At 41.9% G+C, this 26,997-nt stretch overlaps 1 protein-coding gene across 1 annotated transcript; it reads left to right on the top strand.

Annotated features, from left to right (window-relative positions):
• The first annotated feature begins 807 nt into the window (after window positions 1-807).
• Window positions 808-26,248, top strand: wnt4 (wingless-type MMTV integration site family, member 4). The gene is made up of 6 exons (XM_028576011.1): window positions 808-884; window positions 22,867-22,948; window positions 23,300-23,453; window positions 23,951-24,082; window positions 24,447-24,589; window positions 25,336-26,248. Exons 1-6 carry the CDS (start codon window positions 808-810, stop codon window positions 25,804-25,806), a joined length of 1,059 nt encoding a protein of 352 aa, XP_028431812.1. The 3' UTR covers window positions 25,807-26,248.
• The last annotated feature ends 749 nt before the right edge of the window (window positions 26,249-26,997 follow it).

Raw genomic sequence — 26,997 nt, 5'->3', positions numbered from 1 at the left:
TGAATGGCTGTGCTATTGCATCCTCCCAGGAGACCTCTAAAACACACACATTGTCCCAGCACACACACACACACACACACACACACACACACACACACACACACACACACACACACACACACACACACACACACACACAGTACCTAAGCAGCGCACTAAACCCGCCTCCTTCATCCCTAAAAAACTCCCATCTCGCTGCCATACCTCTATATCCTCCGCCCCTCAACTAAAGTCAGCACACATCTCTCTTCTGCCAGATGCACCGAGAGACGGTGGTGTGTGAGGAGGAACCGTGCGTATTTTACGCTCAGAGTGTGTGCATGTGTCCGGGGAGAGTTGGAGAGCCCGCCGCGCGCTGACAGGAGAGCCCCGCTTGCCTCAGAGCGCGAGCCGGTATCGGGTGATAAGCCTTTCAGAAAGGAGGAAGAACCGCCTGAGAGCTCATTTATTGACTGCTTATCCACGCACTGTCCCGGCTGGGGTAAACGCGCAGCTGAGAAAGAAAGCAAACAAGTTGATTGAGGAGAAGGGTCCGATTCAGCCCGAGCGGCTCCAGAGTTTTGATTGTATTTTTAGCATCCTGCTCTTCCCGTCCCTTCTGAGTGCGGAGTGTCAGTGGGAGGGACGGGAGAACCGCGCGGACGGACCGTGAAGCTGCGCGCCTCCCCGGTGGATGATCCACTGGATGCGGGACGATGGATTAACAGCATTCTACGGACCCCGCCGCTGCTTCTTTTTCACCGCCGACCCCTTGTCCACCTCGGGATTATTTCAGCTCTCACCAGTCTCCCCGACCTCCCTCTCGAGATGACTGAGGAGTATGTTTTGCGGTGCGTCCTGATGCTCTGCTGTGCGCTCCTCTCCGCCAACGCAAGTAACTGGCTGTAAGTTGGACTCCACATTTCTACTCCTGATTTTAGAAAGTGGACCACATTCTCACTGTATTTTCACCTCCACTCTTTCACCTCATCTCCTCCTATTCCTCCTCATCTTCACAGCTTCTTTCCTCTTTCCCTCCAGCTCGTTGCCCGCTCAGGTTAATTGTTAACCATCTCACACACAAACACACACACACATACACGCACGCGCACACTCCCTCTCCCCCTCTCGCCAAGACTTAATAATTTACCAACACCGATACATCCCCCCGCAAAGACCCTTACAAAAAGTCACCCACAAGTTAAAAAGCACATGCTCGTCATGCAAAGGTGCAGGTTCCCATAGGTGAAATGTCACAGTTGAAATGTCAAATTATTGATTGACATTGACATCTCATTTCTTTTCATGTGAAAAGTTGTATCTATGAAACTAATATAGGTCAGTAATGGAAGATGGACATGTGGCATTAATATGCATGTGCAGCCTATAGAAAAAGGGTTATAAAGTTTTATTTCTAAATGAACAGGTCTCCTCTGCCTATCTTTTTTGCCAACATAACCCTCAACCTCAGTTCTTTCAATGAAGTAAATATCAAGAGATTTTCGTAATTATGTGATCAAGAATTAAGATGGTGCAGCCTGTAAAACTTAATGTGCTAATTTCCTTATAAATGGCAAGAACACAAACTGAATAATTGTTCACTTTGGAAACGCTTCAACAAACAGGAGTTCACAGACCATTTAATCCTCTGACCTGCAGTCTCAAAAACTCTTGTTCATAGTCCTAAATTTATATTTTGTCATCACCAACAGCCTATTATAAGGTCAGACAAAGATGCTGTTAATAATATGCAGGTGTGTGCCAGTTCAACTGCATTTGAGCGTAAGAAACTATTCTAAAAAAAAGACATATCCCAGTAAATAATCAGTGCCTGAATACCACATGCATATGACAGTGACTCTTAAATACTTAAAATAGCCCACCTAAATAAATAAAGTAGAGTAAGACCACTATTAGTTTACCATGAAGTTCTGACACCAAGTTTGTCGGCTATATGAACATAATATAAAAAATAAATAAAGAGAACTCAGGAAATAAGGGAAAATTAAAAGTTCAACAAGGTCACAATAAGCTCACAGACAAATGTCAGCCCATATAGAAATATTTTATTATTCATTCATGTATTTGATGTGTGGGGATCTTGAAGCAGTCAGACTACAGGGGCTCCAAAAACACAGTGTGACTCTGTAGTTGAACTGCACAGTGCCACCTCTTCCTGGGGCCGGTCGGTTGGGTCGCATGTGTGTGCCTGCTCTCCCGGCAGCCTGTGGGAGGTGGTTAGGTGGGTTTCTGCATTCCTCCGCAGGCTCTGCTCCATTTTCTGCTGCCATTCATTCCTCTTAGCTTCAGCAAATTTACAAGCTGCGCTCATCATTTAGGCAGGACCTTCCTGTTCTCTTCCAGAGAGTTGAGGCTCGGGCGGTATAATTATACCTGTCATTGATAGTTATTATTATATGACATAATTCCCTCCTTTTATAATCCTCCTATAGGGGCTTACATAGTGTATGTTGACTTTCATTGACATTATTTTACTTAATTTCTCTGTATAAACTTTGTAAGGTTTATACAAGGTTCACTACAGACTTATGTGTTTTTACATCAGGACAGCAGAAGATAGCCTAACTGATATCATTGACAGATTTGTCGTTATAAATGAAATTACAGCCTTGCCAAAACAACGCTGTCTACCTTGAACTCTGTCACTGAGTGCAGGGTAATTGTGTTGTTTGAGGCTGAAGGCGTGGTGACAGCAGTACAGAGCAGGCATGTACAGGCAGGCTGCCGAGCTGCCAGTCTGCTCGGCGGGATTACACTGCCGAGGAAAATCTGTGTGGGGCTGTAGGGACTGCATCTCAGTCCTCAACACCTCAACAAACCCTCAAGCTTCAGTTTCACCTATACACACAGCAGCAGGTACACTCGGGGTCAAAGGATAAGAAGCAATTAGGAGAAAGATTATTGTTGGACCAGAAAGCATGCAGCAACACACCTGCTGTGTATACCCAGCAGTTTACCACAGCAGCACTTGATTGGACAGGACTGTTCATTACAATCAGTCAAATAAACCTCTCTCTATATATAGTTTGTTTTCCTTCATCTCTCTCACGTCAATCATTTAAACTGTGAGAAAGACAACCATGATCAGAATGTGTTTTATTATGTTTTTAACAACAGTGTGACCATTCAAAACTTGTGTTATAACTTTCTTTCTTTCTTTTCTTCATCCAAAACACAGAGTCACAGTGCAGACTAATACGTTGTCCCGTTTTCTATTATATGTGCACATTATTGTGTAATAAGTATATAAAGGTAATTGTTAAACATATTATTATTACATAGTTGGGTAAAAAAAATTGTTTTTAATGCATGTTGATAAATGAGCTTGCAGACCAACAAAGTAAAATTAATCTGCTTTAATGATCATTTTTGAAATAATGTAAATAATATTAATAACTTAACAACCTGCATCATTACGCAGTTAGCCAAAATAAAGCCGATTCTTACTCGGCAGCACTTTGAGACAGTAGTACACGCCCTTGTGACCACTCGGTTGGATTACTGTAACGCCCTATATGTAGGCATAGTGCCGTCTCTTAACTGGAGCACGTAAATATGAGCACATTACCCCCGTTTTAGCTTCACTCCACTGGCTGCCCGTATATTTTAGGATCCATTTTAAAATGTATTTACTTGTGTTTAAATCCTTAAATGGTCTTGCCCTGTCCTACCTGTCCAAGCTGCTTCACCCTTCCACTCCGACCCACTCACTCAGGTCAGCTGAACAACTGCGCCTGAGTGTCCCTAAAACAAAGCGGAAACTTAAAGGGGATCGTGCTTTTGCTGTGGCAGCTCCAAAAATATGGAATGAGCTCCTTCTGCCTATTAGACAGTCTTCTTCACTGTCTCATTTTAAATCTCTTCTTAAAACCCACCTTTCTTCCTTGGCCTTTCCCAGCTGAGGCTGACAAAATTTTTACTGTGATACTGTTTCATGTTTTAAATGTTAAATGTTGTAAATGTTTTAAATGATTTCTACTTTGTTCTGTACAGCACCTTGTGCAACGTTGGTTGCTTTTTAAAATGAATAAACGTTGATTGATTTTGATTTATTGATCATTATACTCATAAATTAGCATCAGAGCTACTGAAAGAAATTTCACCACAGAAACATAAAATGTGTAGTAGCTGTGTGAACTAAACAGGACTCATGGTGTGTGTCCTGTCAGCGTCATTTCCCTTCTTCCAATTCATTTCTATGGAAGCAGCCGTGCAATGCATTCTGGTAGCGTCACGTGGACTTCTGAGGAGCGGGGCGTCGAGTCCAGTAGGCTTTTTATCTCAAAGAGGAACAGAAGACGGTGCCCCAATACTGGTAGCTAAGAGTTTAATCTACTAGTTAGCTCCTCTGGTAGCTAAGAGTTTAATCTACCAGTTAGCTCCTCTGGTAGCTAAGAGTTTAATCTACCAGTTAGCTCCTCTGGTAGCTAAGAGTTTAATCTACCAGTTAGCTCCTCTGGTAGCTAAGAGTTTACTCTACCAGTTAGCTCCACTGGTAGCTAAGAGTTTAATCTACCAGTTAGCTCCTCTGGTAGCTAAGAGTTTAATCTACCAGTTAGCTCCTCTGGTAGCTAAGAGTTTAATCTACCAGTTAGCTCCTCTGGTAGCTAAGAGATTCATCTACCAGTTAGCTCCTCTGGTAGCTAAGCGTATGGGGCTTAGTATACGTCACCCCGTGTATTGTTGTGATTGGTCGTAGTGTTTGTGAGATTTTCAAATGCATGCTTGGTGCTGCCCCTCGAGTTGGGCCATTTTCATTACTCCATGCCAGACCCTTAATTTTTCAGATTTGGGTCTGGATTTCCAGGCTAGGTGGCAAGCCCACTAGCGTGCAATGCTAGCGGGGCTTTCCCATCTGTAAAAACAACGCGTTTATGGATACTCACCATAAGACTTTTAGCAAGCAATAGCAGAATATGAACATTTTCTGGTTTTCCTTTTTCTATTAGCTGAAAAAAGTAGTTAGAATATTAATTGATAGTGAACATAATGGTTAGTTGCAAACCTGATTATTATTCTGTCACTCATGAAACATTTCTTTGAATCTGCATTCACTGACTATGATTCAGAACCGCTAAAATGTTTCCAACACCTTTCTGACGTCACATTAAACCTCAGCCTATTTCTTTACCTCACCTGTAGCTCTGCTTGTCACCTTTAGCCCGGGAGCCAGGATGGGATCACTTTGCCAAATCTCTGTGGCTGCTGAGTCATGTTTAGTGTCCCGCTGCCGAACAGGGATTTGAATGCTCCTTTTCATTGGTTTGTCCGTCATCACCCTCCTTCTCCTCCTCCTCCTCCTCTTCCTCCTCTTGCCCTGCGCCCTGTGTTTGTTTGTGTGTGTGTGTGTGTGTGTGTGTGTGTGTGTGTGTGTGTGTGTATGTGTGTGATTTTTTATGATTGAGCATGTACGCTGGCATCTTCCCCAACAGTGGCACACACTCAGTAATTACCACACTGACTGCAGAAGAATGGTAACCACTTACAGTGCACTAGCATGCTCCAACTCATCAAACAGACACATGCACAGCTGAACACAATGATAGAGAAGAAGCAGGAAAGTGTGTGTGTGTGTGTGTGTGGGGGGAAGGATGTATCTAGGAATGTACTGGCTAGTAAGAATCCAAATAAATTGGCAAGAGGACCCACTCAGGGCTTCATTTTAGTCTATAAGAAGATGTTCAGTTACATTTAAAGGGCCAGTTCACCCCAAAATCTAAAACACATAGTTATTAACCACGACAACGACACCACTATTAACGCTGATATTAACTCTGGTATTATTTTTACCTTGCAAGTCTGTGCGTGTGTGTGTGTGTGTGTGTGTGTGTGTGTGTGTGTGTGTGTGTGTGTGTGTGTGTGTGTGTCATCATAGCAAAATGTGGTCCAGGTAGTCTTGCATTGAAAAATATTCTCAGGAAGGATCTTGTCTTTTTTTTTATTTTTATTTTTTATATCTTTTATTTTGAACATGTAAATACAATACAACATCCAAAGAAATGTTTTGGTGGAACGTGTACGTTCAAAAGTAGTTTTAGTCATACAACAGAAAACTCAGATTGGACAGACAGTCTAGCTAGCTGTCTGGATTTAGTTAACCATAGTCCTCAGAGGTTAGAACACCAACACAACAAAAGAGGAAGGTGACGGACATCTGCCGAAAATGAGGGACATCCAGCGCCTGAACAATCCTGGAAATGAAACGTCGTCGATATAGAATGGATTACAAATATGATGTTTGTCAATTTAAAAGATCATTTTTCAACCGAAGAAAGTTTCAGTTTATTGTTAAACTGTTGAATAAGACAAAATGACACGTTTGATGTGTACGTATGCATAGTTTTCTGTGGTTATTTTGCAACAGTCTGGTGCTGGTCGCATAAAATGTAACCAGCAGATCTGCCTTGTCAACTCATTCTCACTCCGAACTCGTAAAATACGGATGTTTGGACAGTGGCTGTCAGCATCTGAAGCGACGAAAAAAGCGTCCTTCAGCGTGTTTGTAGAACGTACCGGGGAGAGCAGCAGCTCCACGACGTAACACTAAGAGCGACTACAGTAGCAAGTAGTCTCTTGGTGAATTGACTGGATACTCTCGCTGTTTCACTTCCTGCCCGGGTGACCGAACAGCCCGTGGCTCGCATGAAAACAGACCTGGCGCGTATCTTTAGTGGAGCCGGGAGCCGCTTCACACACGATTGTGGGATGTGCGGTGGAGAGGCTGGTGGAATATCAAGCATTGACTAGAATGGCAGAGATTGCTCGCAGAGGTCGCGGCGCATTCAGAACGCAGCGCAGATGTGCCTGGTTAGAGAGTGCAGATGAAACAGATACCTGCTGCCTTAAAGAGAGTCACCAGTGTAAAGGAACGGCCTTCAGTATAGGCTACATACTAACTGTTATTACAGAGCTGATAAGAATCTTGCTTTTAATCTTCATTCTGCCTCACTGGCATTAATGCCATACCTGAAAAAACTTAAATGTGTGTGTGTGATCACGTCAGCTGGTTGACAAATGGAGAATAAAAGCTGAAAACGGTTTGTGTGATTTCTGAGAGGTTTATATGGGTGTGTCCTTCACCAAGTAACGTGAACACTCATTTTTGGCACCAAGATTTCAGTGTGCCACTGGACTGACTTTGCCACACCGAGTTACCAAGATTACAAACTGCAGGAAATAACCTCAGTGTGCCTTAGCTGACACCAAAATACAGATTTTTTTGTCCTTGTTTTCAAAGTCACTTAATGGGTAAAAACCTTAAACACTGACTCAAGAAAAAGCAACCATAGTGGTTGTGAATAATTCCTCACCACTGCTGAGGCAAAAGAAGGATTACATCTGGCATCTTTTTGAGCACGCCTTGCTCGGTTTCATTTATTTGTTTAGTGAAACTGTCATGAAGCCGCTCTGGAGAAAGGATTAGAATCCTCATTTATTTGCTCGAAAAAGAACATCCCCTTTAAAACCTAGAAAGAGTTGAGTTTGAGTTTGCTTTTTAAACACTTAACTTTCAGTACTGATCAGTGCGTTCATGTTTGGCTGCCATTTGCTATTGTCAACATGAAGCAAAAGATATGGCAGCAAAGCAACCAATAGATGGAAACAAATGTGGTTGGATGTTATTACTTAATATTCTGGTTTAGGCAGAATAGTTATGATTTCCCCTCTAAACTACTGAATACACTGAATACACACCTATATTACTCAACATTCTCAGTTGCATCCTGGTATTACACATATCACAGATAATATCTCTTTATATACTGTGTGTGTGTGTGTGTGTGTGTGTGTGTGTGTGTGTGTGTGTGTGTGTGTGTGTGTGTGAACATACATGCATATGTCCTGGACAACCATGGTGAGGTGCTAAAGAGATGGCAGCTGATGGGTAACCAGAGAAAGCAGAGACCTTGGCATTGCAGTACACACTGGCGCCTCACACGTCTTTCACACACACACACACACACACACACACACACACACACACACACACACACACACACACACACACACACACACACACACACACACACACACACACACACACACACACACGAATGTGCTAAAGCTGTGGCATGTTATTTCGAGCCCTCTTGTCATCAGAGTGTGTACAATTATCGTGACACACTTGGAGCCACGGGGAACCTGATGACCAGATTACCGCCAGCTCTGGCTGACGAGAAAACACCTGGGTCGCTGAAAGACAAGAGACAGTTCTGGCAGATCCACAGTGAGGTGCACGGGGCTTTTAGGAGACACAACACACCCTCTGTCGGCCATGTGGAAGTGCTCGTGCTCCTGGACAACAATGGTTGTGAACAGCTGATTGCATTTCTAAATGTCATACTGTCAGACTGTGAGGCGGGAGACTTGAAGGAGGTAGAAACGTGAGGCAAAGATACTGCTGGAGTGAAAGGGACAGGTGCATGCTGGTGTTCTAAAAACAACTGGAAGGTAGCTATTGTAGTTTGGCACGTTCATCAACACGCTTGGCAGTTCCAACAGCAGCCGTGGCTGTGACATACAGATCATGGAGGCAATGACAGTATTTTATCAAGTTTGTACCCTCGTGGTCGCCAGCGGCCCGTTACGATAGTTTGATTTTGTTTCACATTAAGACACAAACACACACACACACACACACACACACACACACACACACACACACACACACACATCTACATCTACTACAACTACATATAGGTATAGCCCCCTTATTCTGATGACTAAGCATTAAAATACAAATGTTAAAAACCGTAGTCAATATAGATATGTTACACATCATTAGATCGATTAGATTCTCCGCAACTTAAAGGTACAATATGTAACATTTCTGCTTTAAAATGTCTAAAAACGACCATTCCTATGTTATATATTTTTATGAGTTGTGTTCTTACACTATCCTTAATGTTTCCACCAAATGTCAAACCCAGAGAAATCTGTTATTTTATTTTCAGACACGGCACGTTTCCTTTAGTCGCCCGTCAGTGGCGTCATATAACCTTTCACCCTCCAGTTACTCTAGCTTCCGTCAGAACACTGGCACCAAGATGATACGTTCAGGAGTAATTGTAAATCATACAATGTCACAGAAAAAAAATACTTGTAACCGTAATGCTGTTTTTTTTTTCCATACAGCATCATTTTGTGATTAGTTTTTTTTTTCCATACAGCATCATTTTGTGATTAATTACATCCCACTTTTTATCACAGTAATACAACAGAGACCTTATCTATTTTGAAAGTTCAATATCGATACCAGCTTGACGTTACTACAATGTGCTAACGTTGATGCTAAAGCTTTGTGGGTCAAATTGAGGTTACAACATCGTTCAACACGCAAATAGTTATTTTTAGTATGACTGTTTCGACCACAGCTAACAGGACTGAGCTAACCCACGAATAACTTCACTAGTAACGTTAACGTTAGCTGTATAGATAGACGATTAATCTAATGTTAATTTAGCCAAAGTAGCACACCCCGGTCTGTCTGCCTCACTCCCCCGGCGCAGAGAGACTCAGTCGGGATGACAGCTGACAACAGCCCCGGGACATAAAGCTAGCTAGTTACCGTTAGCCCCCAGTCAACTATCAGCCAGCTCCTTTCATTACAGCAACCCCCGGCCAGAACTTATCTCCAGTGCCTGGTGTTTACGACGCTAACGGCAGTTTAATTAAATGTCGGGAAACAGACTATATCAGACCCAGCACCGAGTCACAACAGCGGCAACATCCATAGCGGTAGCTAGCTAGCTACATCTCCGTAGCGCTACCGGTGTATGTGCCGAAAATCTCCTCCCTGCCGAATTTCTCCCCCCTTCACGTTTAGCTGTCTTTACGGTTAGCTAAATTAACCCGACAAAAGGTGGGTTAAGCACCAAAACGAAAAGTTAAGATTACTGAAAAGTGAAGGGGAGATAATTCCGGTCAGCTAGGAGATGTTCTGCTGCTGCACAACAGGCATCAAACGTCCTGGCTCGCTATCGCGGAGATTTCCCCAACAATCCCCACCCACACCCGTCTCTCAGACTCGTTTAGTAGCTAGCTAGCGTTACAACAAAGCCCGTCCGCCCCGGTGTTGAAACCATTCAAAAGGTGACATTGATATGTGAAATATTTTGTGTTTTAGCTGCTTGCTACTGTTAGCTTGCTGGCTCACTAGCTAACTGGTCAGCTACAAATAAAAATCTAATCAAGAAAAACGTAATTATGTTGGGGAAAATGCAGCTATTTTATTAGAATAACATAAATAAACGTAACGTGAATAAATTTGAATGGGTAAACTCGTCCGTGAACTGATGCATTCTAACCGGCAGCGAAGGTGTTTAACACTAAAAACTCCCATAATTCCACGCAACTTCACAACGTCATCAAAAGTCCAGTTTTACCGTCCATTGTTTTGGTTGAGAGACCCCTAGCGGCAGAAAGTTACATATTGTGCGTTTAACCGTTCACCAGTTCATTTTACCAAAATCATGTGCACCAAAGCGTGGTAGAACGAGCTGTCATTGGCTATCAACACGTCTATCATGATGATTTCGGCCATGCAAATTCCCTTTCTAACGGTGTATAGCATGGATAGGAACAGTGCATGTGAGACAGTCTGAAAGAACGCATGTTTTGTAAGAAAAAAATACATGCTAATGCCTTAGCATGTATTTTCCCAATGTCACAGAACTGAGTAAAAGCATTTAGCACAATTTGGTCACTTGAGGAGGTTTTGGAGAGGTTCAGGGACACCAGTGACACCACAAACTAAAAACTCCTTAGCTCCCATAAGGTTAGGCCTAGAGGTCTAAAACGTTATACAGGTGTTGTTGAGGTTTAGGTTGTCTTCAAGTCAAATGCAAACACAAGCATAGTTTCAGAATCTAGAATAATTGAGGTTTCAAATGAAGCCTCATACCTGCATTCTGGTCTTCCAGTTCTTCTGTTATAAACGTTTCCATTTGGGTGTGGCAAATAGGCGAAAAGAAAATAAGGTTTACTAAACAGGACCCTCACAAGCCTGATTGCTGCAATTTGCTTCAAAATTAAACTCCTTCACAGAGTTTTAACTCAGTCAAATCTGAGCACATAGACATGATACAAATCATTTTAGATTCAGTTTGACTTGCACTTTCCGAGGATATTGCTATCTCTGATCTCTTTATACATACAAACTTGTGTACAACACACAGTTTGTACATGTGTGTGTTAACTGTGTAAATAGTTAGCAGGAGTGAACATGGTGCATGTCCAAACCTGCCCGCTGCACATCAATGATTTCGGTTTTCTAGTATAAGCGAGCTTATCTCCTTATCTATCCAAACTGAATGTGAAAATAAAAACAACCATAAATTCATCTTTGACACTGTAATAATGCAATCCCATTCTTTTCAGCTTATGATTTCATGAACTACTTTTATCCATCAAATTGAAAATATAAGAGCTCAAAGCTCCGCTTTAATGAGAAGTTTAAAATGATCAAGTGCATCCAAATTATACCCTATCCCTCTTATCCCTTTAAATGTACTGAATCTTTCCCCTTTTGTATTATCCTTTGACATGTAGGCCATAAATAAAACTGATTCTCCAAAATATATCCTACCATAGATTTACCATAACTACAGACACATCTCTAATCTCCCATTTCTTTCCACCAAACTGACAGGGATGGGTAAGAGGGATCAAGGGACACTATACACCAATAGGCTTGGCCACTCCCTCACCAGATTTCCAAGCGACTTGTGATAGCTGGTTGAATACAAACTACTTTCTTTTTATGGCAATGCCGGTGTGTCAGAGAGTCCATCCACTTTGATCCAGACTGAAATATCTCAACAACCAAAGGATGGATTGCAGTTTTCTACAGACATTCATGGTTCACATAAGTCGAATCCTACTCACTTTGGTGATCCTCTAACTTTTCAATTCACACCATCATCGGGTCAACGTTTCAATTTGGCCAATATTTTATTTTCCGACCAAATATCTGCAAAACTACTGACATTCCCATCAGCGTCAGCTATACTTTGTGTTTTGTAGAAATGTTAGCATTGTCATCTTGTGCATGTTAGCATGTTAACACTAGCTAGCATGGCTTTAGACTCTTAGTCTTGTGTGAAAAGATTCCTACACTATCCTAACTATCTCTTGCTAGTAGATACTCTTTTAAAATACAAAAATGTTTTAAATACATTGACAACTGAAAGTTGCAACCCTGCAAATGGATAATGTTTTACAGACATATAGAGACTACTTGCTAACTCAAAAGCTGATATGAACATGCATGCCTATCATCTTTGCTCTACTCAATCTCAAAACTCATCAGCTATCGGTCTGACAACGATTTAGCCTCTGGGGCAACGACCAATATTTTTGGGGTTCCAAGCCAAGACTTCCTCTTCTGTTTGGCAGTCATTGTTAACAGTCCTAGTTGATACTTTTAGTAGGTGTTTTAGTCCAGACAACATTTCACCTAATTTCTATAGCCTAAACAGATATCTGCATATGAATGCAGATACCTTTTTTTAAAAGCTAAAAAAAAAAGAAGCTAAATCGACGTCAGACGATAGCCGATGGGCTTTTGAGATTGCATTTTGGCGAATAGTTTCCGTCTCTTTTGCACTCCACAAGGACCTGTATGCAACCAAAGCCTGCTCAAACGTGATTGGTCAATACTACTCGGACTACAAACAGACTGCCAACGGAAAACAGAACGCTACCGACACATAGCACAGGAATCAGCTCCAGCCAAGTCCTGCATTTAGAAACAATCAGCTGTTTGCAGCTATTGTTTCATGTTAGTGGGCATCACCTGAAAGACCTTTATAGACAGGAAACATGACAGAGAATCTGAGGACAGGCTTAAGACAGGGATGAGGTTGTATGCATACTGACACACACCCACACACACACACACACACACACACACACACACACACACACACACTCACACACTAATTGATTCCTAGCCTTTAGGGGCCACTGCACTAACACCATGCAGGAGGTTAATTTCATGGCTTTTATTGCCTCTTTTCCCAAATGTGTGTTAAAGTATGTGTGTGTGTGTGTGCGTGAGGGTTGTGGTGTTGGCAGAGCATGTTATTTTTAGGGGGAAATGAGCTCTAGTGGAGCCAGCAGCATACAAATACACCCAGACACACGCGTAGCCACATACACACGAGCCTCTAGCTGCTCACTCAACTGGGTTAACTGAACTCATCAGATGCTTTCCTCTCTTATCACTGTACCTGCTTTGCTTCCATTTTTTATCCTTCACTTTAAATGATTCCCTTTGACCTTTTTACACTGTCTTTCATTCCTTTCTTTGAAGCTACTGTTTCTCAACATTTATTTTATTTAAACTAAATACGTCAGAGCTAGGCTTTTTGAGTATTATGACTTTAAATCATATCCACCTACTCCTTCCTACAATAACACCCCCCCCCATTGTTACCACTACCACCACCGCCCAAAGTGCTCCTAAACCAACTAGCCTACTGCAGTACTTTCATTTTTCATTTTTGATGGTTTGTTTAATAAACATTTGATGAGTTTTATTTCTCAGTGAGATATCCATGATTTGGGAATGGTTACTTTATTTTTATTTATTTATTCATTTATTACTCAAGAAAAAGAATTGGATTGCATATATACTTGCAAATGCAGACTCCCATTCCCAAAAAGTTGCATTAAATATTTCAAAGCACAGTTTATTTTGAAAACCATATAGATATTCCCTCTTTTTCACTATATTTTTACTAGTTCACTATATTTTTAGTATTCTATTTTAATGTTTCACATCAAAAACAAGCTTTCAGTATGCAGTTTACCATTTACGTAAAACCCTGCTCTGCAACCTTCAAACAGACCTTTCATTTGTTTTTATTTGTTTTTATGACAATGGTGAACCACTGTCAATTTCATTTCATTACTCCAGTCAGGTATCGTTACACAAATAAAACCATTTGGTCAATGTTAAGGAAAAGTGAATCCTGATATGAGACGGTTTAGGGTTAGGGTCAATGAGGGCAGGCTAAATAACAGGAACACCTCTGTGTATGATGCAATGCAATAAAACAGCAGCACAATCTAGTGTTGTAGTACTCAAGATCGGTCTTTGTCTTAAAGGAACACGCCAACTTATTGGGAATTTATCTTATTCACTGTAACCCCCATAGTTAGACTAGTCCATACATACCCTTCTCTTCTCCGTGCGTGCTGTAACGCTGCCTGACGGTTCCAGCATTAGCTTAGCTTAGCACAGATCCTGCAGGTAACTGGTTCCAACTAGCCTACTGCTCCCAATTGTGACAAAAGTGACAAAATAACTCCAACATGTTCCTATTTACATGTTGTGATTTGTAGAGTCACAGCGTGTACAAAAACAACGTAACATGAGACACAGCCATCTTCTAACAGTAAACAAACCGGGAACTATATTCTCAGGCAGGCTTTCTGCGAGCATATCACTCCGCCCAAGTACTATATTCTTCCGTCTGAGAATATAGTTCCCGGTTTGTTTACAGTTAGAAGACAGCTGTGTCTCATGTTACGTTGTTTTTTGTGCACTCTGGGGGTTACGGTGAATAAGCTAAATTCACAATAAGTCGGCGTGTTCCTTTAAGACCACTTTTTGAAGGTCTCGGTCTCTTCTTAGAATCGATCGCATTTTTACTCGGTCTCGGATAAAGAGGACTCAGGATTTTATTTCATGACCGGTCAAGACCACAACTGCAGGGATATCACTAAGTTGCCTCTGCATTGTCTAATTGTATGTGTTAACAGCATTGCTGTGATTGGATGTAGAACTTCCTGCTTCAAATGCAACCAGTAACTTGACTCAGCGGGGCAAAATTTATGGGGACAAATTTTAAATTAGAAAAATTTTCCCCCTTAACACATGCTCCCAAGAAAGTGAAGCAAGAGACAAGAGAAGTTGTGGCACTGGTCTGGTCTTGACTGGGTCTCGCCCTGCCTTGGTCTTGGTCTTGACTCAGTCTCAACCCCTCAAAGTCTCGGTCCTGTCTCGGTCTCGATACACTCTGATGACATGGTCTCAGTTTAGGTGGTCTTGGCTACAACACTGCCACAAACTACATCTTCTATGAAATGGTTTTAACAAAAACTAAACATTATGACCTTCACTAAGGACATATAATTGCTGTTTGCAAGCAATAACTATGAGTGGTGATGTCACAAGAAGCAGATGTGCTGCTGTTAAGGTCACTAGTTTAATATACATTTCTTGCTGATTTAGAACAGTGGTTCAAACTGATGTACAATTTAAACAAAAACCTGCCAGCCAATCAGATACACGCATTTAAACTGTGTTGAAAATATTTATTTTTTTCAGTGTAGATTAAACATAGTGGACTGTGCAGGTGAAGTTGGGGGTCAAAATAAGAAATTTTTGTTTTCTGTAAAACTTGTATTGCTTCCTTATATAATAATAACTGAGGTCTGGTGTCAGTTTTTCTTGGATGTGTAGATCGATGTGACATGGACACCAATCCCTCCTTGAGGTGACATATTAAGGCGTTATTATGGATTTCTCAGATGCTTCCCACGCAATCAACAGAGGTGTTTTCTCAAGAACAATGTGAACAGACACATGGCACGCCATTGGCCATGTTCAGAGCAGTCCGATCATCTGGAGCCATCAGGAAAGCCACAAAAGGTTCAGCAGGTAGGACGGCGAGCTTAGTGCTGAAATGTAACTCTGTGTAGTAAATTTGCAGAAGGTAAACTGAGAAGATAGTGCCCTCTACAGGTCACTATATGTTTTACATACTGTAGGTGTCTACTGCAGAGGGGACAGGGAGGGTTAGCTCAGGTCACACCACAGTCACACTTGTCTTTACGAGCAGTTTAAATCTCTGCTGCCTGCTGGCTCTCTACTTGCAGTACTGAATGTGAGGGTTTCCTGAGCACTTTACTTCATTGGCATTGAACTAACAAAAGATATTGTCCGTGCACCAAGTCAAGAACGCTAACTTGTTGCAGCTTTGCTTGCAGGTTTGTTTGCTCTTTTAAGACCTGTGCACAGTGCTTCAGTAGAAAAGAAGTTCCTTAGTCTCTTTCTCGCAGCTCTCCTCCTTGCATTTCCCATCCGTGCTATATTTACCTGTCACTGTGTACCTCTGCTGTGTGCTCAGTGCTGGAAAGGCAAACATGAGGATATTTTCATATAAATAAACATTAGAGGTGATGGATGTACAGAGAGTGTGCTACAGTTTGTGAGCCTTTGTGTGTCGTTTTGTATATGTGTGTGTGTGTGTGTGTGTGTGTGTGTGTGTGTGTGTGTGTGTGTGTGTGTGTGTGTGTGTGACATTTGCTCAAGTGTTGAGCCTCTATATCCCGTCCCTCCCCTGCATTTCTCTCTTCTCTGCGGTCCCTAATTTATCTTTTTTGGGCCATCATTTTAGCTAACTTAATAATTGTTGTTTTTTTAAATGTCTAACCAGTATATTCAATGTTGAATGAATATAGTGACAGAAAAGCACAAAACTGATTGTGGGTTATGGGTTCAGCAGCCTGTCCACAACTCTGGTGGTAAACGGGGTGTCTGGGGTTTGAGGGGTCTCTCATGATGTTTGTAGAGACGGCTCGATCAGATGTCTCTCAGGTTTGGGAGTAGGGAGTAGTAGAGAGAACTCTGGGACTTAGAGGTCTGCAGACCTGCAGCGGTGTGACTGGAGTACCAGACAGTACAGCAGTATGTCAGGATACTCGCAATATAGACAAAGCATGCAGAGGACAACTCAAGACCTCTCTTAAGTCATTTGAGACTACTTTTTTAGTTTGACATCTTTAACAATGAAGTAGGGCTGCAACTAAAGATATATATATATATATATATATATATATATATATATATATATATATATATATATATATATATATAATATTTCAGATTTCTTGAAATCTGATTCATTGTTGTTCGCTCTATTAAATGTCATAACATAGTGAATGCTGTTGCTTGTTTTGTCCAAAGGCAGTAAATGGAAAAATCATACAAAAACAGTCCAAAGAAATAAGAAGCAAATAAACCCATTTGAGCAGCCCAAACCAGCAAATATATAATACATATCTGTAGGGCTGTGTTCAATTGAAGAACTTCTTAGTCGACTAACACTCATTCAATTGTATCGACTAATCGATTAGTTGATTTAATCGACAGATCTGTAAATCTGAGTTTTTCCACAAAGAGTCATGCAAAAGGATGCATATATTGAATAAGATGATGCCTCCTTTGCATATTTAAACAACATTTCAGAAAACGTGTAACACAACAAATAATTGCCTTAATGAAAGTAATCAAAGTAGGTTTCACGGTGATATCTATTGGGTCAAATGTCAACCCTTAATTCTTGTGTTTACCAGAGATGTGCTCGTACGTTTCTTTGGAAATAAGTCATAAAGTCAAAAAATCAAACATGACTAATGGACTAAAGAGATCTAAGTTGACTAAGACCAAAACGACCGATTAGTCGACTAATTGACTAAGAGGGACCATATCTGGCATTTTTGCTTGAAATATGGGAATAGTTTAACATTTTGGGAAACACTCTTATCGGCTTCTGAAGTTGCTGCTCCCAGCCAAGAAATAGTCACATAACATAACCCGCAACTTGTTTTTAAAATCCAACTTGTCGTTTTTACATTGTCGTTTGTGTACAGATTAAACAAACTAGATAGATGAGTGTCAGAGGTACTCGTAGGTGAATTATGCTACTTTTGGACAGAGCCAGGCGAGCTGTTTCCAGTCTTCATGCTAAGCTAAGCTATTTACAGACATCTAACTCTTACCTCTTGGAAATAGAAGAAGATTTATTTATTTATATTAGGACAATGCACATTAATCAACATTTCTGTAAATGCGCCAGTGTTAGCCAGTCGGCTAATTTTCAACTGTATCACTAGTTGCATGCATGTCTTTATGGTGGGAAGAAACCAGAACACCCGGAGGAAACCCACGCAAGCACGGAGAGAACATGCAAACTCCACACAGAAAGGCCCGGGCCAACCTGGGTTAGAACCCAGAACCTTCTTGCTGTGAGGCAGAAGTGCTAACCACTGAGCCACCGTGCTGCCTGGGCCTTTGGTAACAGTTTATGTAAAAATAAATAAAAGCTTTTAATAACATCTCATGGTCTTCATTCTTAGCACTTAACTATTGATTGATTATCAAAATTGTTGTCGATTTATATTATGTTAATGAACTAATACATGTCGACAATTTTTTTCCGCACTCTTTCTTAAAGTTCTTTCTTTCCCTATGTCCCTTCTTTTTTCATTGAAAATTCACTAATTCATATTTTTAATGCATGAAAGTGGTTCAAAAGGGATTTCTGTGTGGTACTCACCATTTCTTTGCTATCCTTTATTTCCTGTCTCCAGATAACAACCTGCGTCATAAATGTCTCCTCTGTTTAGAATTATCTCTTATTTTCAGTTGTAGCCTCCCATGAGGCCGTGGGGGGCTCTGGGTGGGAGGTATGGAGCATTCCACCTGGACTGTGATGCGTTTGCGTGTTTGTGTTGCATTACACGTCGCAGCCTTCACAACACCACTGGCTCCACTGGGCTTAGGCCCCTGGGATTTAGGCACGCAACCACCACAGGCCAGGGAGACAGAGAGGAAAGAGGGAGTGGAATGAGGATGAGGGGTTGGCGAGTGTGTGTGTGTGTGTGTCTGTGTGTGTGTGTGTGTGTGCGTGCGTGCGTGTGCATGTGTGCGTGTGCATGCGTGCATGCGCACGTGTGCTTGTGCTTGTGCGTGTGCTTGTGCGTGTGTGTGTGTGTGTGTGTGTGTGTGTGTGTGTGTGTGTGTGTGTGTGTGTGTGTGTGTGTGTGTGTGTGCAAATGTGCGTGTGTGCGTGTGTGCGTGTGTCTCCTTGTTGAGACGTTTTGTTAACCTTGTCTCTGGGAAGTGAAGGGTATACACAGCAGAATGAACAGATAAAGTGAGACAGGGCTCAAAACACTCAGACACACTCGCCCAAGGCCTGCACTGAACTTTTCCCACGCGTGTACACACACACACACACACACACACACACACACACACACGTCCAGAAAATCACCTGAATACCGGCTTACCCAATGTTTCTTAAATGTTTCCAGGGTGAATGTCAGGCCAGCGGGATGCCATCCAGCTTTATGAGTGTGGTGCTGGGTTCGGTTGTCGTCTCGAGTTTTCTCCATGGCTTGTTTTTACCGCTGTCTGATAGTCTCCCAGCTGGATGCTTCGACCCAAATGTAGAGCTCTGCCCAAGGCTACGCTAAACAACAAAGGGGGATCAAACAGCGCACATGGCTTTGATGAAACCCTCGCTACTGCAATGAAGCAAATCATAGCTGGGGAGGACAGGACCTGTAGATTTGAGATTTGGGAAGATAAATACCCTCACAGAGGGCTCGAGGGCAGACAGTGGGGTTTAGGATTCCCCCAAATTTAGAGTTACAGCAACTCAATTCAAAACATTTGAAAATAAATAAATATAAATTCATAAACAATAACAGCACATCTTTGCTCAGTTGAAGACGCCCAGCGACTTCCTGATACAGCCTTAGTTGGTCTGGTATTACCAGTAACTTATGGTGGCTAATGTTAGCTAAAGTTAAACTTGTGATAAGATTAGACATTGCAGTGTAACTGACATTACATATGCTGACTTTATGACTCCACATTTTAACATATCACAAAGGTTTTTATTATTTATATATTTTTAAGGTTGATATGGCGACCTTGTTAGCAAATATTACATTAAAAAAAGCATAAAAGATTCTATGACTTACTTATTCATTTGTTCTTGGGATATATCATATTGCTCTCTTTTTAACAGTGGCTGTTTCTTAATGATACTCATGTCTATTTAGATTGGCTCCGAGTGTGCTCAGGCCCTTTTTTGTTTGTTTTGGAAAATTAATTCATGCACATTGGGTTCAGGTAGATTTTCCCAGGGGGCCATTTTGGTCAGGTCCAACATTTTGGACCCGTAAAAAAACCTCTGTCCTGTAGTTGGATATCCAGGCAAAGATGCAGTCTCACTTCTATTTTTCTAAAATAGGGATGGGTCTGTTTTTTCACTTAAAATGAACCCAATCAAATGAATTTAGTGTGTGAAACATTTCGTAACATTCACTCGGCTACATTCTATTTCAAATAGAATCCATATCCATATTAGCATATAGCTGTCAAACCTACAGCTAAAAGATGCTAAATGCTCTGTAGCGATCAAGGTAAGTGTTGCGTTGTAATGTGCTGGTGGTTCAGTCATTCATTCAACCTGTTTTTATACTCGGGAGATCGCTCATTTACACTGACAAAGAAAGAAGATATGAAAACAAGAAACAAAAAAAAATAACAACACAGAAAAAAAGCTAAAGTGGAAAAATTATTTGATAATGTAGAGCCCAATAGTTTCAGTGATATCAAATAATGGACGGAATCAAAACAATTTTTTTTAAATGCCATAAAACAGACTCCATAGGACCCTACATTAAACAGTGCTACAGTGCGTAGTTTCTGTCTCCCCCATGAGGAATTCTAAGTAATGACAACAACACTGTTGGCGCGTCCACATGATACAAGCCTTCCATGAACCCCCCCCACCACCATCCCCATGGGTCGCCAGACGCCCCAATCTTCTGAACATAGTCATACTGAGACATACAGAGAGAGTTGTGTGGAGCTGATAGTCTTAATCAGCTTTGTAGAAACTCATCTGGCTTGAATGTAACGGGCATTCATTAATATCAAAAAGTGACGCACTAAAGCTTTAAGTCAGTGCTAAAAGCTAAGTGGACATTTGAAAATATGACTACGCCAAAGTTTTCAACCGAGCCGCCCCACTGTAGGGTGGATGTGAGCAGATGTGGCCGAGAGCGGGGGTTATCACAGCGATGAGTGCTAAATATTGACACTGTCTGGGGGGAAGAGGAAAAGAAGGCCATCAAAGAGACGGAGAGAGAAAGATAATCTGAACTGTTGCGAGGAGGAGATGAGAGGGTGAATGGAGAGGAGGAGCTGTTTGACCTCTGGAAGGATGATATACTAATTATACCACATTTGCAAATAGTACTAAACATAATGCACTAATGCTAAACATGAACTATTTCTACTTCTATCACTTTTATCACCCACTATCAGGAGGGTTTGAAAGAAGTGAGATGTAGCTAACAGCTGATCTATATGTAATAAAACCAATAATTAGGATGTAAAACCTTTTTATACAGTCAGCTGGTGTACAAGATTGAGCATGGCTTTGTGTTGTGCATTATGTCTTTGTCAATAATCTGACAGCAGAACTCTGCAATCTGGTTCTGTGCCACAGCTTGATTGAGACGGGCTAACAGGGCTTTACAGAGGTATGTGTGGTCTAGGGAACTCATAACCTGAGCCTCATAAAACAAGCTTGAGAAACCTTAAGGAAAAACATGTCTACTTGGTCAGAATGACAGCCTGTAAGTTCATTTTGTTGGAGTTTAACTTATTAAGGCCCATTTTGATATTCAAACTCTGTCCACTGTATGGAGGAGCCTGCAAATACTGAATAATACAATAGTAAAATAGTTAGGTTATCACATTTACTATAGTTATCATAGATGAGCATGCAAATGGCCATCTCATGTAAATGTGCTGCTTGGATTTAATGCAGTTTATTGTTTTATATGTTCGATTTCGATCCTTATATACTTTGGATTTTGCATGTTAAACAACACTGTGTTTTTGTCCTTGACCTCCCTGAAAGGAGTAGTTCAACATTTTGGGAAATGCGTGATTTGCTTTCTTTATGACAGTGAGATAAGAAGATCAATGTCTGTTTGTGTGTTGAGCTGGAGTCAAAGCTGTGGTGTAGTCTACGTGATACGCAGCTATACGCACTATACCCATTAGGAAAGCTCCAGGATTTCCATATACCCACTTAAAAATGCCCAATGACACGTAACAACATACATACTTAATATTATATTTTTGATATCTGTTATTTTCTTCTTCACAAAGGCTAAAGAAAGGTATTTCCACCATAAATTGGTGCATAAAAGTGTATCCGAAGACAGGAAATGAAGTTGTTGATGCTCAAATCTTCCTGACAAAATCTCTGAACCCCCCCTTGTTGAAACAAGAAACAAGCATTTCTTTCAAAACTCCATCACTGCGTTACGTGAAACTGCACTAGAAATGACACAACTTTCCATTGTTTGAAAAAACTAGACTCAACATATGTTTAAAGAGTACACTTTGAGTAGTGTTGACTGTACATAATCAGGGTTGCTCCCTCTGTGGGAGACTCACTGCCAGCTTATGAGAAAGCCTATTTCTGTAAGGTGCAGCTGGGACTGGAGATATGAGACTGAAGTGAGGTGGATGTGTGAGGATCAGGGCATCCAGACTGATGCCATTTCCTCACACATCTTAGATTGTGTGTGTGTGTGTGTGTGTGTGTGTGTGTGTGTGTGTGTGTGTGTGTGTGTGTGTGTGTGTGTGTGTGTTCAGTATATCTCCCTGACCTGTCTGGCCTGGAGGTGGTTTGTATGATAAGCCACTTTCCCTCCTCTCAGTGTCCTCACAACCAGACATTTATCCAAAACATTCCCACAACGTCATGGGAACCAACCCTCTGCTTCATCTGAATGGTGTCGTGAAATTCAATCATCCCTGGTTCAAAGGGAAACATATAACTGTATTATAGTGACACTACGGTGGAGATAATATATGTCTATCTTGTTTGTGTACCACTTTAACCACAGACATCAGATTCGGTACTTTCAACTTCTTCTCCTGAATGTTCCTTTGCGACCTCCATGTTCTTTCAGGCCTCCCCACCTACTGCACACTAAAGAGGTCTTGTTGGTTGTGTTTTTCGTTTCTTTCAGGTACCTGGCCAAGCTGTCGTCAGTGGGAAGCATCAGGGATGAGGAGACGTGTGAGAGGTTACGAGGCCTCATCCAGAGACAGGTACATACCCCGTACATACCTTTTTGCACATAATTTACTAAAAAGTGCGTTAACAGTGTCTTCTTGCAGAAGGGATGGGTGATTGGGACACAAAAATAAAAACAACATTAATCATTTTAAAGAAATGTGATATTCTGCAGCAATAATGAGCTAAGAACAAAAAGGATGAGCTCTACCTAGGAAGGTACCACAATTGATTTGATAATGACATATCAATACCAAAATGAATACTGGTAAATGTATTTTTTTTTTCCAGGAGACATTTACGTTAAATGAGAAAGTAAAGTCTTTTATTAGTACGTGTGCTGCTGTGTTCGTGGCTGACGTAGCTCCTGTGTGCCTCTGCTGCAGGTCCAGATCTGTAAGCGCAGTGTGGAGGTGATGGATGCGGTGCGTCGTGGAGCCCAGCTGGCTATAGACGAGTGTCAGTTCCAGTTTCGCAACCGTCGATGGAACTGCTCCACTCTGGAGAACATGCCTGTGTTTGGCAAAGTGGTCACCCAGGGTAAGATTATACACTGCAGTGATTCCTGTGGCCTACTCCCTGCAAGCATCTGGACACAAAGGACACACTGATATGACTGACAGCACCACAGCCATAACCATAGCCATTTACGGGGGGGATGGGGGTGTTACAAAAAAGAGATTTTTTGACCTCCCTAGATAGTTGGAGATCTCAACCCCCCCCCAATGTTGAACCCAAAGTTACACCCTTATCCACACACTAAAACAAATTTATCAGTTAACTTTTCTACCTGCATGCATTAACAAAATTGGGACCTGATTATCTTTGATATGACAAAGCTGATTTGATGTGGATTATTCCACTGGCCTGACCAGTTACTGCATGTTGACGTCTGGGCTCCTGCTCTTAGACTTTAATACACTCTTTATCTGTAGAAGGGTTTTTTTGCCATTCAGAATGAGAAGCTCTTTTCAGTTACATAATGCAAAGAAATATGACTGTGTATGTATGTGTGTGGCTGTTTGTGTATGTGTTAGGCACCCGTGAGGCAGCCTTTGTATATGCCATCTCAGCAGCCAGTGTGGCGTTTGCGGTCACAAGGGCCTGCAGCAGCGGAGAGCTGGAAAAATGTGGCTGCGACCACAATGTACATGGAGTCAGTCCAGAGGGTAGGTCTCTCTCTCTCTCTCTCTCTCTCTCTTTTTCTCTTTCACACAAACACACAAACACATGGACACACGCGCAACAGAAACAGAAGGACCAACTGATCCAGTACATTTTAATGCAATCATTTGAAAGACTAAATAATGTGACAGTATTTTTATTGAAGGCCGGACAGATATCACTGGCAGCATATTATTTTTTTGACATCTTATCTCCATGTGTGTATTGCCACATCTTTTAAATATCATTATCACGCATTACTACAATCATCAACCAGCATTTCATCAATTCCGAATTATTGAAACATGGCTGCAAAATAGTGTAGTGTTTAAGCAATGTTCCTGTCTCTGTCTTAATATATTTTGATAGGGTTCCAGTGGTCGGGCTGCAGTGATAACATTGCATATGGAGTGGCCTTTTCCCAATCCTTTGTGGATGTGAGGGAGAGGAGTAAAGGCCAGTCATCCAGCCGGGCTCTCATGAACCTGCACAACAACGAGGCTGGCAGGAAGGTAACTCACTGCCAATGACGTAAAATGGGAATCAGCCCTTTTGTAGAACACTGCACTTCTTTTAGTACAAAGCACCCAAAAAGGTTGCGGTGGCAATTATTTTTTTGATCTACGTTTGCAGTTGTTCCTTCGCAATGCTTTTGTGTTACAATTCCAGCAAGTCTTAAGTCATCCGAGATATGTCCAGCTCAAGTCTTAAATATTTCTAGATATGTCCAAGTCAAGTTTCAAGTCAATCTATTCTCAAGTCCAAGTCGAGTCTTATGCCATTCAAATAAGTCCAGGCCAAGTTTCAAACTATTTGAGACAAGTTCAAGTCACGTTTCAAATCATTCAAGACAAGTCCAAGTCATGGCCAAAGTCATTCAAGATAAGTCCAGCTCAAGTCTTAAATATTTCTAGATATGTCCAATTCAAGTTTCAAGTAAATCAAGACAAGTGCAAGTCTATTCTCCTCTAATTTGAGTCCAATTCATGTTATTTGAGACAAGTCTGAGTCAAAAAAGATTACAAAATACAGTATTTTAAGTCTCATTACAGTCAAGTCTAAATGAAATCCCAATGAAGTTTGACTTGAGTCCAAGTCTTAAGTCTACAGCTCTGATAGCAGTAGGTAGTTGTTACTGTAAGCCCAAACAGTCAGCATTTGAGAGATGGATGCAGCTATCCACAGCAGCTATTCTGTATGAATATTGTGCATAGTCAAGTTATTTCTGCTAACCAAAGGTTCTTTGGCATCTCTGCAGGCCATTCTGTCCCACATGCGTGTGGAGTGCAAATGCCATGGCGTGTCAGGCTCCTGTGAGGTAAAGACCTGCTGGAAAGCCATGCCGCCCTTCCGCAAAGTGGGCAATGTCATCAAGGAGAAGTTTGACGGTGCCACTGAGGTGGAGCAGCGCAAGGTGGGCACCACCAAAGTCCTGGCACCTCGAAACTCCCAGTTCAAACCTCACACAGACGAAGATCTGGTCTACCTGGAGCCCAGTCCAGATTTCTGCGACTATGACCCACGCACGCCGGGTATGCTGGGCACGGTGGGCCGCCAGTGTAACCGAACATCAAAGGCCATCGACGGCTGCGAGCTGATGTGCTGTGGCCGCGGCTTCCAGACGCAGGAAGTGGAGGTGGTGGACAGGTGCAGCTGTAAGTTCCACTGGTGCTGTTATGTCAAATGCAAACAGTGCCGCAAAATGGTGGAGATGCATACTTGCCGGTGATGGGAAAGGGGGGGGCACAGAGGGCACTGCTGATGAACAAAACAAACGCCCCACACTCCTGCTCAATTACCATGGCCAAAGGGAGCAAGGAGGACTTGTGAACCTCCCTCTTCTTCTGCTTGAAACACCCCAACCTCCTACTACTGGTCAACGGAAACAGACTGAGTGGCTTATAAGTCAAATGTCATCCTATTCATTTTATGCCACCTTAATGAAAATCAGTAGATTATGCATGGGATTCCCTACAAAGTTACAGAGGCAGTTTGTTTCTTCTCAAGTAGAGAGCATATTTTACTTTCTGTCTCCCTCCCTCACTCATATTTGCTTTGTCATTGATGCTTCTTATTTTTGTAATGTTTAACTTATTTGTTGAGACTGAGGAGATTAACGGTTGGTGGACCTAGAAGGAGGGGACAGACGAATGGAGATAATTAGGGACAAACTGGACCCATGGGTGGGCAGATGGGTGGGTGGGGTTAAGGGTTTGGGTTTGGGTTGGGGTCAAGAGGAGGGTTGTTTGCCCTCTATCTTTGCTGCTGCTGCTGCTGCTTCGGGGACTCACTTGGAGTGCTGGATGTCAAAAAGGGAAACGCTGAGTCTGTCAGACAAGGACACAACGTGTCACAGACGGACTTTCTGTGATTTGCTTCCTGAGTGTACATGGCTGTGCTGCGCTGAAGTCCAGTCATTTATTTGGCCCCCTGCCATGCCCTGATGCTGCTCCACTTACACACACTCACTGTCTTTCTGTCAGAGGGAGGATGATGATGGACAGGTGAAAGCCACTGTCAGCTCCTTCCTGTCTTTTCTGTAGACCCGTAGCATTGGCAGGTGATAGGCATGAGACACACAAAACACACACATACTCGGCAAACATTGCTTCAAATCAGCACCTGTATTCACGCACAGCTGATACCTGCAACCAGAAACCAGAAACCTTACAGTATATCCAAACAGTTTTCAGATCACATTGTCAATGATGTGTTGCCATTACAGAACATCATATTGTAAAAATCCTGGATTGATGTTGACCATGGCCTTCTCCTGCACGTTGCCATCTGCCAAACGTTAGTTGGCTTAATGCAAACATGAGTAAACACACAGAGACATGCATGCACCAGAAAACACACAATGTAAACACACACATACACAAAGGGGTCTGCCAGAGGGTTGCCGAGCATGTTCACCATG

This window comes from Perca flavescens, chromosome 4, assembly GCF_004354835.1.
Source record: "Perca flavescens isolate YP-PL-M2 chromosome 4, PFLA_1.0, whole genome shotgun sequence".
Lineage (NCBI taxonomy): Eukaryota > Metazoa > Chordata > Actinopteri > Perciformes > Percidae > Perca > Perca flavescens.
Note: the sequence above shows the minus strand (reverse complement) of the source record. Positions and strands in the feature narration are given on the sequence as shown.